The 17,579-nt window shown below is 43.5% G+C and overlaps 2 protein-coding genes across 2 annotated transcripts; one reads left to right on the top strand and one right to left on the bottom strand.

Annotated features, from left to right (window-relative positions):
• Window positions 1-1,328: 1,328 nt before the first annotated feature.
• Window positions 1,329-8,901, bottom strand: LOC139364660 (endoplasmic reticulum protein SC65-like). Its single transcript, XM_071101590.1, has 7 exons — window positions 8,241-8,901; window positions 6,784-6,933; window positions 5,547-5,718; window positions 5,134-5,262; window positions 4,817-4,962; window positions 3,842-3,925; window positions 1,329-3,026 (listed from the first exon to the last, which is right to left on the bottom strand). The coding sequence occupies exons 1-7, from the start codon at window positions 8,706-8,708 to the stop codon at window positions 2,880-2,882; spliced, it is 1,296 nt and encodes a 431-aa protein (XP_070957691.1). The 5' UTR covers window positions 8,709-8,901; the 3' UTR covers window positions 1,329-2,879.
• A 623-nt stretch (window positions 8,902-9,524) lies between these two features.
• On the top strand, window positions 9,525-17,415 carry LOC139364659 (peptidyl-prolyl cis-trans isomerase FKBP10-like). The gene is made up of 10 exons (XM_071101589.1): window positions 9,525-10,087; window positions 10,788-10,933; window positions 11,098-11,287; window positions 11,374-11,519; window positions 15,007-15,196; window positions 15,309-15,454; window positions 15,614-15,803; window positions 16,140-16,282; window positions 16,427-16,590; window positions 16,812-17,415. Exons 1-10 carry the CDS (start codon window positions 9,894-9,896, stop codon window positions 16,998-17,000), a joined length of 1,698 nt encoding a protein of 565 aa, XP_070957690.1. The 5' UTR covers window positions 9,525-9,893; the 3' UTR covers window positions 17,001-17,415.
• The last annotated feature ends 164 nt before the right edge of the window (window positions 17,416-17,579 follow it).

The following is a 17,579-nucleotide window of genomic DNA, read 5'->3' on the forward strand; positions in this document are numbered from 1 at the left end:
GGCCCAAAGTGTGTATGGTAAAGGAGGTGTGTGTGTGTGTGTGTGTGTGCGTGTGTGTGTGTGTGTGTGTGTGTGTGTGTGTGTGTGTGTGTGTGTGTGTGTGTGTGTGTGTGTGTGTGTGTGTGTGTGTGTGTGTGTGTGTGGGCGTGAGCGTGAGCGTGTGTGTGAGCATGCGTGTGAGTGTAAGGTACCAAAATTACGGTTACTATCCCAATATTTCCAAGTTTTCCGGAAATCCTGGTTGGAAGATTCCCGGAATTGTGAAGGAATAAGCAGGGAAATATGGAATCCTCCAACCAGGGAATGTTGAGAAAGTTACTGGCATTTTGTGTGTGCGTGTGTGAGAGAGATTACGCGAGGAAGAGAGCAGGTGAATGAGAAAGGTACGTGTTGTGTTTGGGACAGTTATGCCCTTGTTCACCGTGACACTCCTGCCAACAAAACACTGGTAGATAGTTTATAGATTTTTACTTCTAGAAAAAGTTACCTTTCTGCCTGGCTTTGTGCTCGGGAGCCAATGGCAGCACACTAACAAACAAATGGTTTGTATTGAATATGTAACGACCAACTTAAACGAGCACTAGCCCTACAGAATGTGGGAACACATATGCACATCTATTTGTATATACAGTATGTACAAGAAGATAATACTGAATGTTGAATACAATGTAGGAAATTGTTTTAAAATGCAATGCTAATATTGATTCATTTGATCTGTTTCAACTAAGTATCTATCTGTCTCCTGCCATACAACTGTCCATCCCCTTTAAGCCATTCCTAGCTGTCCATCTATCTGTCTACCCGGCACACTGCCTAGTAAGCTAGCAATCTGGCCATCTATCTATTATTGCAGCTGTCAATCTAAATGCCATGTAAATATTGGACACTTGTTGATAGGCTCTGAGCCTTACGCTGATGATGCTTTAACACAGTGAGTTTGAAATGACCCCAGGACAGCTCCTCAGTGGAAATGTGATGAGATGAGGTGCATTGCTATTGACCAGGGCCCGTAGTGCTCTGCTGGTGAAAAGTAGTGCACTATAAGGTAATTAGGTACCCTTTGGGACACAACCTGGGGTCTGGTACACTAGGTGTATGGAGAGGTCTGTTTGATTCAGCTGAGTGTCTGCACTATGGCAGATGCACTATAGTTCCTCACCATACGTACAGAATATGTACAATCTTTAGATGGTGGCCGGTTTGTTTGCATTTTGAATTTAGGAAGCAGAGAAAACGCATCATATCGCATATTTTTAAACACTATCTTTTTAAGTAGACTATTGAAATAAACATTGTAGATGAATTGAAATGAAGGGGAAATAAAATAGTAAAGTCAAAAGTATTTCTTTCCTCTGGTTCCATTGTGTGAATATATCTGGGTTGCTATGACAATGGTGTCATTACTTGCGGCCAAGATGTATGTACTTTGCTCAATGTGTTTAATTATTGTTTAGTCATTCAGTAACTACTTCCTAAATGTGATTCACTATATAAGACTCTTAAAGGGAATCTTCAAGAGACTAGGAAAAAGTGTACATTGCCTTGTATTCTATGTTCTTGAACTTGGCCAAAGATAATACTGTGCATTTACATTTTTTGACTGACACCTTTGTCTTTTCCGTAGATGTATTTCTAGTTTCAGACTTCATTGCACCTCATTAAATGTTCTCTTAAATGAAGATGAGGAATGGCAGTGGTCCACACTCCTCTCTGCAAGCCTGCACACTCCCAAGACCTCTCCATCACGGTTCACAGCTCCCAGCTTGTGCCATCAAACCCGTGCAACTTATCCAGAACGCTGCACCCAGCCTGGTGTTCAACCGTCCCAAATTCTCCCATGTCACCCCGCTCCTCCGCACACTCCACTGGCTTCCAGTCAAAGCTCGCATCCACTACAAGACCATGGTACTTGCCTACGGAGCAGCAAGAGGAACTTCCCCTCCCTACCTTCAGGCTATGCTCACACCCCAAACCGAGTTGAGGTCTGAACACAACGTCTCAAACCCTACCTCCTTAGAGTATCTCAGATAATCCCACCAATAATTGGGCATAAGATCAGCATTGGGCTGCCTGTGTAAACACATCCTAAGGATGTCATAAGTACGTTTCCATTATACTGTACGTCTGTACTGCAATGGATGTGCTGAAAGAGACAATAACAGAGATGTACTAAAATAATACGTCACTTTATTCCACACTTTCTGCTGTTGTTCACTTAGCATTTTGTGTGGATTTTTATCATACCGCTGGACAGACAAAATACACCTCCAATAGGTCAGAATTCAACATCAAACATCCTAGATATTGACAGAAGGCATAAATCAGTGCCATACTACCAGGGCTATGGCACAAAGGCAAATCATGTCATGAAATAAGAAAGGCAACAACAACAATAACAGTCATACAGTATTAACATTTACAATACACCTTTCGAGGGGTTGGGTTAAATGCGGAAGAGACACATTTCAGTTGAAGGCATTCAGTTGTACAACTGACTAGGTATCCCCCCTTTCCCTTTCTTTTCCCTCTCCTTATGCCAAAAACAGATGCACCACTTAGCTTTCAGTTCCGACATGGACAGCTCTGACCTTCAATAAGTCCTGTGTGGGTGTTTGTGTGATCTTGCTAATGGTGGAACTGTGTGCAACTGGCAATGTAAATTCTCCCTTTTGCGTTCCTTAAGCTGTGAAATGATGTGTCTGTGTATGTTTGTATATATACCATGGAACAATTTAATGTGTGGGGTGTACTAAATATAGTACCCTGGCATTTCTGGATGGGTCTGGCTCTGTAGGGCTGTCCATATTCTTTGAGAGGGGATTTGAGAAGTGTTCTGTTTGGGGGAGGGGTTGTGCTCATGGTGGAGTTGGTGTTTGGGGTCAGGCTGCAGGTTCCCCAGCGTCCCCCTTGGTTTTGGGTTCCTGCCACCAGTCTGCTACGAAGGACTCCTCGTAATCTCCTATCCCCTCAAACTCAGCGTCAGGGGGGGCCGAGGGAGCAGCCACCTCCTCTGGACTCACCACATCCTGCCAAGGAACACAACACTGATTTACAGACATACAACAACACATCTACACTTGAAGATGAGGCTTGATTTCACTTGGCAGACATCTCAGGGACGTAATGCTAACACAATGTTGTCATCGTTCTCACACTTTCTTTGCCTTTCTCTTGGCTCTTATTTTCTTTCCCTATGAATCTCTCACTATTAGTGCATGCTGTAATTTCCTCTCCCTCCCGTTCTCCTTCTCGGTCCTCCTCTCCCCTCTCAGGTCTAAGCTGAGGCTGTGTGGTTCGCTGGGAGGGGCTGACCAGAGAAAAACACATGTGGCAGTGTCTGACACCTCCCAGCTACATACCACACTCCACTGTCGGAAAATACAACGCCCCTCTCTCTCCCTATCAATCTCAATCTCTCTCCATTTCTCTCTCTTCCAGCTACTGACCCTCTTTCAACCTCTATCCATCCCACTCTCTCTACAGTAGTCTCCCTCATAGATCCCCTGTAGTCAGAATCAGAATCAAAGTAAACACTGTGATTGACTGGTCCCTTCCCCCCACTTCTTTCCATGAAGTTGATTCAAACCCTTTGCCGGCCATTTTTCAGTCACCTCGCACAAAACAAAGTAGCATACTAGCTATTATACCCGAAAATTGTTCTGCACTTTGGAAATATTCTCGGCAACCCAAAATCAAAATCTCGCCAGATTTGAAACGAACCAGACAATTTATTACAGTTGATTACTTCTGAGTTTAGTGCTTCTGTCCAGAATTTGTCCTGCACATAAAAACTGGTTTCCTCTGTTACTTCCATCTCCACCCCTTTGCAGGCAAGCCTTACCTCATCATCTGTCTGTAGGTAGTTCAGTGCAAACTCCAGCATTTCCCTCTGCTTGGTCGTTTGGTTAAAGTACCTCAGTGCCTCCTGCGCAACAAACGTGGCGCGTCAATATCATTGGTTGACACAAGAAGCAAGGAGAACACAAAGCTACAGTCCCCCCCCCCCAAAAAAAAAGCATACCATGAAGTATCTGCAGCACCACTAACTCCATTTGAATGATCACAGTTTAAAAAAGGCCTATATGTTTCAGGGAGCTTTGTTGGTTTTATTTCATTGATGGCGTTGCAGCTGCTGTAAGTGCTGTACTGGTAGGGCATAGCCAAGAAATCATAGGACCTAAACCTTTTCAATTTGAATATCAAATGTTTTAATTGCCACCTTTGTAGGGAGTTGGTGCTATATGTCACCAGCTTTCCTTTTCTTGGTTTGTGTGGAGCTGTGGTGCTCCATAGCATATATTAGTAAGGAAACAACAGCTAGGCCATACCCCAAATCTGAAACTATTACACACCTTGTTTGGAATCAGGTTCAGGAATGAGGTAAATCTGGGTAAAGTTTATTACCATAATTCTAGATCAGTGGTATTCAAACTTCTTCAGCCAGAGCCCCATTTTTTCCCGGCAGGATCCCACCCCAAAATCGATCCATTTTTATTTTTTACATGAACAAATAACCTTTAATTCATTGCATTTTCATCGCTCATCAAAATGAAAAGAAACCAATAAATACATTTACTCAGTATTTTTTGGGGTCCCTTCAGATTATCTTTCGCCAAAACGTTTGTGTACTGTCCCATACAACAACAACAAAAATTGCCCATCCCACTGCGGTTCTCAGGGTCGCGACCCTGACTTTGAATACCACTGTTCTAGATGATGGTTCGTATTAATCAAAAATGACATGTTCAGTCTTGACAGGGCACATCGGGATGCTGAGTTAGGCGCGAAGGTTTTATAAAGCTAACGGGTTACTCACCGGGCGAGGCAGGAAGTGCGTCTCCTCCAGGCCCCACTGTTCTCGGTAGAAGCGGTAGTACACCATGTTCTGCTGCATCACCTGGTCGTTAGCGTCAAACAGCATGTAGCTGGCCGCACACGGAGCCGCGTTACGCACGTCGTTCACTGCACACAGGGAGGGAGGGTCATCTGACAACTGCATAACAACTTTCTACTCAAGTAATGTAACTACACAGTGTTATTACATTGAATAGTTGCTGTACTATTTTGGGTCATGAAATGCAAGTGCAGTAGAGTTCGGAGCTCTATCGAGGTATGACACTTTCATGCCCTTACGTTTATAGTAGGCAAACTGAAGGTAGTGGTACATGGTAGCCACAAACTTTTCCACAAAGAAACCACCGACGTTGGGCTTCAGGTTCTCCTCACACTTCACTTTACACTTCAGAACTTCCGTGTAGAGATCTGAGAGAGAGAGAGAGAGAGAGAGAGAGGGGGAGAGAGAGAGAGAGAGAGAGAGAGAGAGGGGGAGAGAGAGAGAGAGAGATAGAGAGAGAGAGAGATGGGGAGAGAGAGGGGGAGAGAGAGGGGGAGAGAGAGAGAGAGAGAGAGAGATAGAGATAGAGAGAGAGATGGGGAGAGAGAGGGGGAGAGAGAGGGGGAGAGAGAGAGAGATTATACTGCTATAACTCGAGTCTCTGCCCTCTCAATTGGGACCATGAGTAGATGGGGGTTTGTCAGACACTCACCTGCCAGTGTAGGGTAGAAGTCTTTGTACTCTGTGACCTCATATGACCCTTCGCAGCCTGCCAGGCAGAGGTCGTACATTTTGAGGTACTCCATAGTGGCCTGCTCCATGTCCCGAGTACTGGCGCTGAAATCTCCAGAGTTATACAGTTTCACAGCCTTCAGGAACACAGGCTGGAGTACAGAAAGGACAAATCAAAGTGTTAGAGACACTAGACATGGGCTGAAAGTAGAGATCAGAGAGAGAGAGAGAGAGAGAGAGAGAGAGAGAGAGAGAGAGAGAGAGAGAGAGAGAGAGACAGATTTGTACATTGTTAAAACACTGTATATATATATATATATATATATATGACATTTGTAATGCCTTTACTGTTTTGAAACCTCTGTATGTGTAATGTTTACTGTTAATTTTTGTTGTTTTTCACTTTATATTTTCACTTTGTATGTTGTCTACCTCACTTGCTTTGGCAATGTTAACACATGTTTCCCATGCCAATAAAGCCCTTGAATTGAATTGAATTGAATTGAATTGACAGAGACAGAGAGAGAGAGAGAGAGAGAGAGAGAGACAGAGAGAGAGAGACAGAGAGAGAGGGAGAGAGAGAGAGAGAGAGAGGGAGAGAGAGAGAGAGACAGAGAGAGAGAGAGAGAGACAGAGAGAGAGAGAGACAGAGAGAGAGAGAGAGAGAGAGAGGGAGAGAGAGAGAGAGAGAGAGAGAGAGAGAGAGAGAGAGAGAGAGAGAGAGAGATGCAGAACAACAACCAACATTTGAATAGAATTCGAACCTACATTCTATTCGGATACTTTTTGCTAACAGTTGTGAAAAAAATACTATAGTATTTCTCAGCCATTCTTGTTTAGATTGAGAAAGCCATCGATAACATACTAGCCAACACATATTTTCAATTAATAGTTTGAGTACTGTGTCCAGGTGGACCTTTGCGCTTCAGCAAAGAAAGGAAAGGAGGGGTGTTCAACAACAATGACAGAAATCATGAGAATAGCTTACCAAGAAAAACTTCCAAAAGGACTAATTCAAGGTAAAAAAGAGAGTTGAGTCCATTGTACAGCCTTTTTTGTAAAGTACTCCAACTCCTTTTTACTCCTTTTTATCTCGAATGACTCCTTTTGGAAGTTTTTCTTGGACAGCCATTAGTTATAGTACCATGCCAGGTGACGGGTATCAGAGCTAGTTGTGATGTGTATGGGGGCTGGTTGTGAGCTGACCTCACACTGACCTCGTAGGGCCGCTCCTCGTGGTCGATGAGGTACTCGTCCAGCTCAAACAGAGTCTTGTAGTAATTCATGTTCTTGGAGATGAAGGGGTCTTCTGGGTTCTTCTGGAGGAACGTGTGGGCCGCTGACACGGCCCTCTCTATGTTGTTTAACTGTGGGAGAGAGGGGATACAGAATGTATCATCATTATTGTTATGGGTCATATAGGGTCCAGTAGTCTGATTGGTCGGTCTTGGCTCCCAGGTACTTAGTGTCATCGTTGGATGACTTCTACACTCTCTCTCGTTCTAACGAATGCCTAGCTGAAGCAAGGGGTTCTCCACATGCAGCAGATCTTGCTAACGCTAGTTAGTCCTCAGAATAGCATGGCTTCTAACCTCAAATCACCTCACCAACTGCTAGGAGGTGTGCTTCAGCCACTGACTCAATATGGCTTTAAGGCATGTGCTGAAATGATCAACTGTCAATCAACACTTTTGGCAGTAAGGAGAACACTGTTTGCCTATATTCAAAGATTACTATGTGGTAGCTGAGCCTGGCAATTGTCAAGAGCCCATGCTGTGTATATTCAAACAGTGTTCTTGGTCTGTTTTATGGAGGAGGGTTTTTGGAATACTGCTGTATATCTGAACAAGTGAAGAAGCAGAGCCATGAGATCACCAGTTTGGCTGACACACGCACCTGGAACACCTATGAGAACGTGTGAATGTGAATAGAGGCAGATGTTGAGCTGAGAAGATGCTCTCCTATGGAGGAGTGGGCTGAGGAAACATTCCGATTATAACACTCACGTGTGCGCACAGGCTGTAGAAATGGTTGTACACGTATATTTTACGCACATTCCAATGGCACGCGTTTGGCTTACTTTCACTTTAAAAGTAAATTCTCTTTATTTTTGCAGGGGGAACGCTGTTGATTTGCCTGCTTGGTATTCTACCTCATGTGGTGTTTGCTTTGGTAGAAAATAATAAGGCGATTGTTCTTACTGGGGGACTGTTTAACCGGGCGCTGTTAGAGAGACGTGGCATGTGTGTTCAACTCCTGAGTTTGCAGCATTCTCAACAGGTGGGCTGAGGAAAGTCTAGGAAAAACTTGATTGTTTCACGCTTGTGTCACAGTCTTGCTCATGGAAAACAAGCTACTTAATAGTTGATATTTCATTCGAAGTATCATGACATTAGCCTATGTAAATATCGGACTATTACGTATTCGTTTTACGCATAACGGTGTAATAGGTGTGTCAGGACAGGTTGTTACATTTAGATGATAATATTATAATGAAAAATGTATTCCACATATCCTAAGATTCTTACAATTATGCCTATTATCTACTAAAGGGAAAGCCCACGGTGATCATCAGTATTATAGACATGTAGACATTTGTAAACCGTTATTTGGGTATCTTACCCTGAATGTATTTAATATCCACCCATCCAGCAGAATAACTATTTGATCTCACCTGGTAGTAAGCATATTGTATGTACCGGTAGGGTATCCTCTTCTCAAAGGCTTCCAGAACATCTCTCTTTGGGTAGGCTACTGTAAACACTGGAAATGTTGTTTTGCACTTTTTAAGGCATGAAGCCCGGAGTAAGAAATGCCGCATGATGCGGAGACTGCTGTCCGCGAAGAGGGTATCATTGTCCCGACTGACAGTGCTACAGTTCTGGCTGCAAAATGCTTCGCTGTCTTTCAGGAGCCGGTGAAGACGCAAACTCAATTCCAGGTACTTGATGCTGTCCCTCCAGTTCTGCGCTGCATACTGGTCCAGAGCATGTCCATACGCAGATTCAAGTGGCATTAGGTCGTTCTGTGGGAAACTCTTAAAGCTATATTTCTCATACTGGGCTTCGACCAGAACCGGAGCGACCAAAACTACACAGAAACAAAATGAAAGCCAGGTTTCTTTAACGTTTGTAGGGGCCATTGTGCTTATTCTTTATTATGCCCTCCGTTTCTCCAACCAAATACGATTTCCGGATAATTTCTCCAGGGTTTTCTTCACCGGTGAATGGTCATGTCTGTTTACACGTACAGAGCCTTGGCACGGCTTGGAGAGACGGAGAGGAGGGGACAGAAAAGTCAGGGTTCCCCTGCAGGAGTTTCACAAGGAGTCAGTCGGAGGCAGTGATTTCGGGGTTAGGTTAGTCCCTGGGTCATAACGCCCTCATTATATTTGGAATTAACATTGACCAGTACAGTAGAATACAACAAAAAACGTTTATTGATTGGCCGATGGTAGGCCCTACATTATATATATATATATATGGAGCAAAATAACACACTGGAAAAAAATGCATAAAATATGTAAATAAAGACTGTGTTGTGGTCTAATAAGGAATATGCTATTATTGGCATATTTAAACATCTAAAGCAAATATTTTTTCACAGATTCGACAACTCTTAAATGTTGTCTTTGCATGGGTAGGTTTGTTGGATCTAACGAACATTCCAGCGAGCATGTTGGAACATGGAATGCCAAATGAGATGGTCATGGAGAGGGGTGTGATTTAAAAAACAGTGAAAATATGAGCAGCAAATTAACATAGGCCTATTTGTAAACGTTAGAAACATAACAGTTCATATTTAAATAGAGAAGCTGTCCAAAGGTTGGACTTTAGGACCTGCGAGAACGTCATTCTGGGCCTTTCTTTTTCCGACTCAGCCAGATGGGCGCCTCCCGGTTAAATTAGCTTCTCTATAGAAACGGGTGGGGTATTCCCACACAGTGCAAATAACCCTCACTCACTGTCTATGTTCGATAGGCATACAAATAATAAGGCTTTGTAAACAGTATATCACAAACGTTATTACATAGTAGGCCTACGCTAAATAACGCTTTATTATAGGCGTAGGCTATGCTTTAAATCCTTTCCCCCGGCTTGCGCTCGAGTCATATACCTAGGCCTGTTCTATATGGCGGAGGGCGACTTTACACGTTTACAGAATTCCTCTAAAAAGGAGGGGATGAATTGGATTCACACCTCCCCTTTCTGAATGAGCTGAAGCTACGTCCGCACTTCTCTCTCTCTCCATCCATAGACGGTAACCAACGGAGAAGTCATCTGTCCATTTCTCATACTTTAACAAAACACCAAAGAATAGGTTTATAATGGAGTCAATATTTGCGTTATTTTTTCTCTGTGTAACGGGAACCCATGTAAGCTGTAGCCCGGGCCCGTTAGAAGACGTGGTTATTGATCGGTATGACATTCCAAGAGTTTGTCCCAGAGAAGTGCAAACAGGAGATTTCGTCCGTTATCATTACAACGGTACCTTCACCGACGGCAAGAAGTTCGATTCAAGGTAAGCTACGACGCACGTATAGGTCTATTGACATAGTGCAGAAGTGCCTAAGTGCCTAAGCTATCTGATTCCTGTGCAAATAAATTCTGTGTCGGCTGGAGGACATTTTTTGTTCGTTTGACTATATGGTCTCACGCAGTTTGCCTGTTGCAGACGTGTCCGGGCTCGAAATTGGCAGCACCTCTAAGCAACCATTTTGAAACTTTGAAGACCCTGTGATTCACATATACATTGCAACTTTGCCCCTGCGCTGTGCATTTCTGCACAGATACTTTGCAGCTGCCGTGTGCGTTAGTGCCTCCCCGAACGAGGCAGATGTGGCGCTCTCCACAATATCGTTCAATATGGGGTTTACTATTGCGACATGCCACGCAGACTCAATTCAGGCGAACAGCTGCATTCAGTTCGTTGACAGGCTAGGCCTAGGCGACATCTTAAAATGCATTATTTAGGCCTATTCAGTTATTTTACGATGGCCTACTTTTGTATTTTGATCATGACTTATTTCATTCTTTGTACATAACCCATTCAGATATGGTTAGATACATGGTTTACAACCAGTTAACATTAATATAATAATAGGAATAGAATAACTTTAGTAGACCAAGACTACCATTGAAATAAGTATAATATGTGTACTCTTGAGGAATGTCACTTCTTTTCTCTCTCCCCCTCTCTTCTACCCATCCCCCCTCTTCAGTCATGAACGTGGTGCACCCTTCAGTGGCCAGGTGGGACTGGGGCGTCTCATCACTGGTCTGGACAGGGGAGTTCAGGGCATGTGTGTCAATGAGCGCAGAAAAGTTACCGTCCCCCCACACCTTGCCTATGGAAGCATAGGAGCAGGTAACAACTAATTTCATTCACGTATATGACCTTTACATAGGGCCTGGCGACAGGTAGTGTGCCCTGTACAAACTAAATTCCACAAATAGTTATCCTCTGATGTTGGCCCCAATCGTATATTCCAGTGGCACACAATGATTTCCCAACCTGTCTCTCTCTCCTAGGTGATGTGATCCCTGCTGACACTGTGTTGGTGTTTGACGTGGTTCTGCTCGACATCTGGAACACAGAAGACAAGGTCCAGACACGCACCCTCAGCAAACCTGAGAGCTGCAAGCGCCTCGCGGAGGCTACTGACTTCATCCGTTATCACTACAACGGCACCCTGCTGAACGGCGTGCCCTTCGACTCCAGGTGGGGTCCATATCTACTCTGGAAGACCAGTCATGCTGTATGTGTGTGTGTGTGTGTGTTAACCATTCTGTCCATGTCTCTTTCAGCCACTCTAGGAACGGCACCTATGACACGTACGTGGGCATGGGCTACCTCATTAAGGGCATGGACGAGGGTCTGATCGGCATGTGTGTGGGAGAGACACGCACCATCATCATCCCACCCTTCCTAGCCTATGAGGAGAAGGGATATGGTAACTACTAGTAACCACTGTTTATAACCCCTAGCCTATAAGCTATGTTGAAGATTACAAGTTTAAGACAACAGGGTTCTAATTTCCCATAACTCTTTGCAATTAATGGGACCAGCATTGCTAGTTAGCAACAGCTCTAGTAGTTATCAATTGCTGGTCCCATGAATTAGTTTATTTTCGAAATCTTCCGCATGGAATTATTACATTGTCTTTTTTAACCTAGCCTATGATGAGAAGGGATATGGTAACTACTAGTAACCACTGTTTATAATCCCTAGCCTATGATGAGAAGGGATATGATAACTACTAGTAACCACTGTTTATAATCCTTAGCCTATGATGAGAAGGGATATGGTAACTACTAGTAACCACTGTTTATAATCCCTAGCCTATGATGAGAAGGGATATGGTAACTACTAGTAACCACTGTTTATAATCCCTAGCCTATGATGAGAAGGGATATGGTAACTACTAGTAACCACTGTTTATAATCCCTAGCCTATGATGAGAAGGGATATGGTAACTACTAGTAACCACTGTTTATAATCCCTAGCCTATGATGAGAAGGGATATGGTAACTACTAGTAACCTCTGTTTATAATCCCTAGCCTATGATGAGAAGGGATATGGTAACTACTAGTAACCACTGTTTATAATCCCTAGCCTATGATGAGAAGGGATATGGTAACTACTCGTAACCACTGTTTATAATCCCTAGCCTATGATGAGAAGGGATATGGTAACTACTAGTAACCACTGTTTATAATCCCTAGCCTATGATGAGAAGGGATATGGTAACTACTAGTAACCACTGTTTATAATCCCTAGCCTATGATGAGAAGGGATATGGTAACTACTAGTAACCACTGTTTATAATCCCTAGCCTATGATGAGAAGGGATATGGTAACTACTAGTAACCACTGTTTATAATCCCTAGCCTATGATGAGAAGGGATATGGTAACTACTAGTAACCTCTGTTTATAATCCCTAGCCTATGATAACTACTAGTAACCTCTGTTTATAATCCCTAGCCTATGATGAGAAGGGATATGGTAACTACTAGTAACCACTGTTTATAATCCCTAGCCTATGATGAGAAGGGATATGATAACTACTAGTAACCACTGTTTATAATCCCTAGCCTATGATGAGAAGGGATATGGTAACTACTAGTAACCTCTGTTTATAATCCCTAGCCTATGATAACTACTAGTAACCTCTGTTTATAATCCCTAGCCTATGATGAGAAGGGATATGGTAACTACTAGTAACCACTGTTTATAATCCCTAGCCTATGATGAGAAGGGATATGATAACTACTAGTAACCACTGTTTATAATCCCTAGCCTATGATGAGAAGGGATATGGTAACTACTAGTAACCACTGTTTATAATCCCTAGCCTATGATGAGAAGGGATATGGTAACTACTCGTAACCACTGTTTATAATCCCTAGCCTATGATGAGAAGGGATATGGTAACTACTAGTAACCACTGTTTATAATCCCTAGCCTATGATGAGAAGGGATATGGTAACTACTAGTAACCACTGTTTATAATCCCTAGACTATGATGAGAAGGGATATGGTAACTACTAGTAACCACTGTTTATAATCCCTAGCCTATGATGAGAAGGGATATGGTAACTACTAGTAACAACTGTTTATAATCCCTAGCCTATGATGAGAAGGGATATGGTAACTACTAGTAACCCCTGTTTATAATCCCTAGCCTATGATGAGAAGGGATATGGTAACTACTAGTAACCACTGTTTATAATCCCTAGCCTATGATGAGAAGGGATATGGTAACTACTAGTAACCACTGTTTATAATCCCTAGCCTATGATAAGGGATATGGTAACTACTAGTAACAACTGTTTATAATCCCTAGCCTATGATAACTAATAGTGACCACTGTTTATAATCCCTAGCCTATGATGAGAAGGGATATGGTAACTACTAGTAACAACTGTTTATAATCCCTAGCCTATGATAACTACTAGTAACCACTGTTTATAATCCCTAGCCTATGATAACTACTAGTAACCACTGTTTATAATCCCTAGCCTATGATGAAAAGGGATATGGTAACTACTAGTAACAACTGTTTATAATCCCTAGCCTATGATGAGAAGGGATATGGTAACTACTAGTAACCACTGTTTATAATCCCTAGCCTATGATAAGGGATATGATAACTACTAGTAACCACTGTTTATAATCCCTAGCCTATGATAACTACTAGTGACCACTGTTTATAATCCCTAGCCTATGATGAGAAGGGATATGGTAACTACTAGTAACCCCTGTTTATAATCCCTAGCCTATGATGAGAAGGGATATGGTAACTACTAGTAACCACTGTTTATAATCCCTAGCCTATGATGAGAAGGGATATGGTAACTACTAGTAACAACTGTTTATAATCCCTAGCCTATGATAACTAATAGTGACCACTGTTTATAATCCCTAGCCTATGATGAGAAGGGATATGGTAACTACTAGTAACAACTGTTTATAATCCCTAGCCTATGATAACTACTAGTAACCACTGTTTATAATCCCTAGCCTATGATAACTACTAGTAACCACTGTTTATAATCCCTAGCCTATGATGAAAAGGGATATGGTAACTACTAGTAACAACTGTTTATAATCCCTAGCCTATGATGAGAAGGGATATGGTAACTACTAGTAACCACTGTTTATAATCCCTAGCCTATGATAAGGGATATGATAACTACTAGTAACCACTGTTTATAATCCCTAGCCTATGATAACTACTAGTGACCACTGTTTATAATCCCTAGCCTATGATGAGAAGGGATGTGGTAACTACTAGTAACAACTGTTTATAATCCCTAGCCTATGATAACTACTAGTAACCACTGTTTATAATCCCTAGCCTATGATAACTACTAGTAACCACTGTTTATAATCCCTAGCCTATGATGAAAAGGGATATGGTAACTACTAGTAACAACTGTTTATAATCCCTAGCCTATGATAACTACTAGTAACCACTGTTTATAATCCCTAGCCTATGATAACTACTAGTAACCACTGTTTATAATCCCTAGCCTATGATAACTACTATTAACCACTGTTTATAATCCCTAGCCTATGATGAAAAGGGATATGGTAACTACTAGTAACAACTGTTTATAATCCCTAGCCTATGATAACTACTAGTAACCACTGTTTATAATCCCTAGCCTATGAGAAGAAGGGATATGGTGAACACTATTTATAACCCCTAGCCTGGGCCCTTAACAGCTGATAAACACAGGAAGTGTATAGTAGGCTACATAGTGTTTAGAGTCTAGAAATGTTTATTCGAGTGTCACTCCACAACAACAGTTGCCGAGACATATTACAGATGGAAAACTATGTTGTGGACCAACCCCTCTGAGGAAGTAAGATTTGCATTGGGCTGTGTACAGATAATATAATGGACTCCAAACACCCATCCTCCTCTTCCAGGCACCGTGATCCCATCCCAGGCCACCCTGGTGTTTGAGGTCTTCATGATCGACCTGTTCAACCCTAAGGATGACATCGCCGTGGTGGTCAAGGAAGTGCCTAAGACCTGCACCCGTAAAACCGTGGTGGGAGACTACATCCGTTACCACTACAACGGCACCTTCCAGGACGGCTCTGGCTTTGACACCAGGTAGGAACGTGTTAGGTACATCTACTGTCTGTCAAACCAAGACTTGTGTGAGTCAATAGTGAGTGTGGAGACCGACTCTAATTTGCATTTGCCATGTTTCCTCTTCCTGCAGCTACCAGCGCAACAGCACATACAACACCTACATTGGCATGGGCTATGTGATCCAGGGCATGGACAAGGCCCTCCAGGGGTTGTGTATTGGAGAGAAGAGGCGTGTCATCCTTCCTCCTCACATGGCCTATGGGGAGAAGGGAACTGGTGAGTATGTGGCTCTGTGGCATTGGCCAAAGGTTTTGGGGTGGGAGGAGTCAGAGTTGCATTTACACATTACTGTCCAGTGCCCACGATGAGTCATGTCCCTACTCCTATTCAAATTCCTTTCTTCTTCTTTTTTTTCTCCCCCCCCCCCCACTCTAGGAGACATCATCCCTGGCTCTGCCGTGCTGGTCTTCGACATCCACGTTATCGACTTCCACAACCCTAAGGACCTCATTGAGATCAAGGTGACCAGCAAGCCCAAGAAGTGCAACCTGACCAGTGAGGTGGACGACCTGATCCAGTACCGTTACAACTGCTCCCTGATGGACGGCACCTTGCTCTACTCCTCGTGAGTAGGAGCGCCTCCTGTCCATCGCACCGCCATACTGCAACGCCACACTGCAACGCCTGATCCAGTCATGTAATCTAATCACCCCTGGCTACTTGTCTGACTGATATCACTAGGCCTCCACGCCAACAGACATGAAGACTTATCGGCTACGTATGTTGTGTAGAAATTCAAATATAACCAAGATATAGAAACCAGCCATAACTATATACTGTATCTTACATATTATATACATCTTAATGTAGAAAGTATAGGGCTACATACTTAATTCCTACTGACTGATCGCACGTTGGAGCATCGTCCAGGGCCTTGATCAATATCTCCCTCCTCTTCCAGGGACCACTATGAGAAAGCCCCCATCACCACCCTGGGAGCCAACAAAGTGATTGAGGGTCTGGACGAGGGCCTGAGGGGCATGTGTGTGGGAGAGAAGAGGGTGGTGATCGTCCCACCCCACCTGGGACATGGAGAAAATGGAGGTGAGTGAACGGACTAGTCATGGATCACTTTCATCTTGAAACCCAGAACCAAATCCTGCATGGAGATATCTTGCATTTGGACATGACATTATTCGGACACTGTCTCAATGTTCTCATCGTGCTCTCCCCTCCATGTCCCTGCAGCCAAGGGCGTTCCCAGCAGTGCCGTGCTGCACTTTGAGCTGGAGCTGTTGGACCTGCAGAAGGGAGTGCCTGACGGCTACATGTTTGTGTGGCTGGGGGACAGCCCAGATCCCCTGTTCCCTGCCATGGACCTCAACAAAGATCTATCTGTCCCTCTGGAGGAGGTAAGATAATATACGCCAGACATTTAGCATGATCCATCAATCAAAGTCAGGATTCACCCGATACATTCTGCCCTTTGCTTGGTAAGGCGCTGGTGCTGGTAGCATCCTTGTAGGTCAGGACAACAAGTCAGGTGACCATCTAAACCTGCAAATATTCTTCAAGTGGTGTCGCTCTTGAAAGGACAACTCTTCATATTTCTCTCTGCTCTCCCTCTCTCTAGTTCACAGCCTTCATAAACATCCAGGTGGCAGAGGGCACAGGTCGCCTGAGGCCAGGGATGGATGCCGGCGGCATCATCAAGGACATGTTCAACAACCAGGACCGCAACAGGGATGGCAAGATAGTGGCTGAGGAGCTCAAACTGAAGGTGGAGGAGGATTCTGACAAGGCCAGACATGAGGAGTTGTGAGGGGGTACTGTCGAGCCAGGTGGAAGGGTGCGGGGGGCGGAGATAGACACAACAGACTTACAGACAGAATCTATGCAATTAGGGGGTTGCTAACTAGCGGAGCTCTTAAATACATTTTATTATGTATAAAACACAGGAGGTTGGTGGTGTCTTAATTGGGGAGGACAGGCTCGTGGTTACGGCTGGAACGGACTAAGTTCAATGGTATCAAATACATCAAACACATGGTTTGATGCCATTCCATTTGCTCCGTTCCAGCCGTTATTATGAGCCGTTCTCCCCTCAGCAGCCTCCACTGGTTGAATATGACCCAAAATGGTCCATACTTATTTAAACGAAGGACTGCTTCCACGTGTTGTAAATTACCTTATGAAAATGTGGTTCATCTGTACTTTTTATAAATAACTTATTCTCATCAGCCTCATTATGTTTGACTCTGAGACACATTTTGCTAAAAGCACTTTCATTGAACTACCTTGTCAGCCATTTGGGATGGTCCTTCTTCCCAGGATGCAATGCAGTTGGCTTCAAAATGGCTGATAGGAATAAACAGCCGTCTCCCACTCCTCCCCTTCTTCC

The sequence above is a fragment of the Oncorhynchus clarkii genome, chromosome 13, assembly GCF_045791955.1.
Source record: "Oncorhynchus clarkii lewisi isolate Uvic-CL-2024 chromosome 13, UVic_Ocla_1.0, whole genome shotgun sequence".
Classification (NCBI taxonomy): Eukaryota; Metazoa; Chordata; class Actinopteri; order Salmoniformes; family Salmonidae; genus Oncorhynchus; species Oncorhynchus clarkii.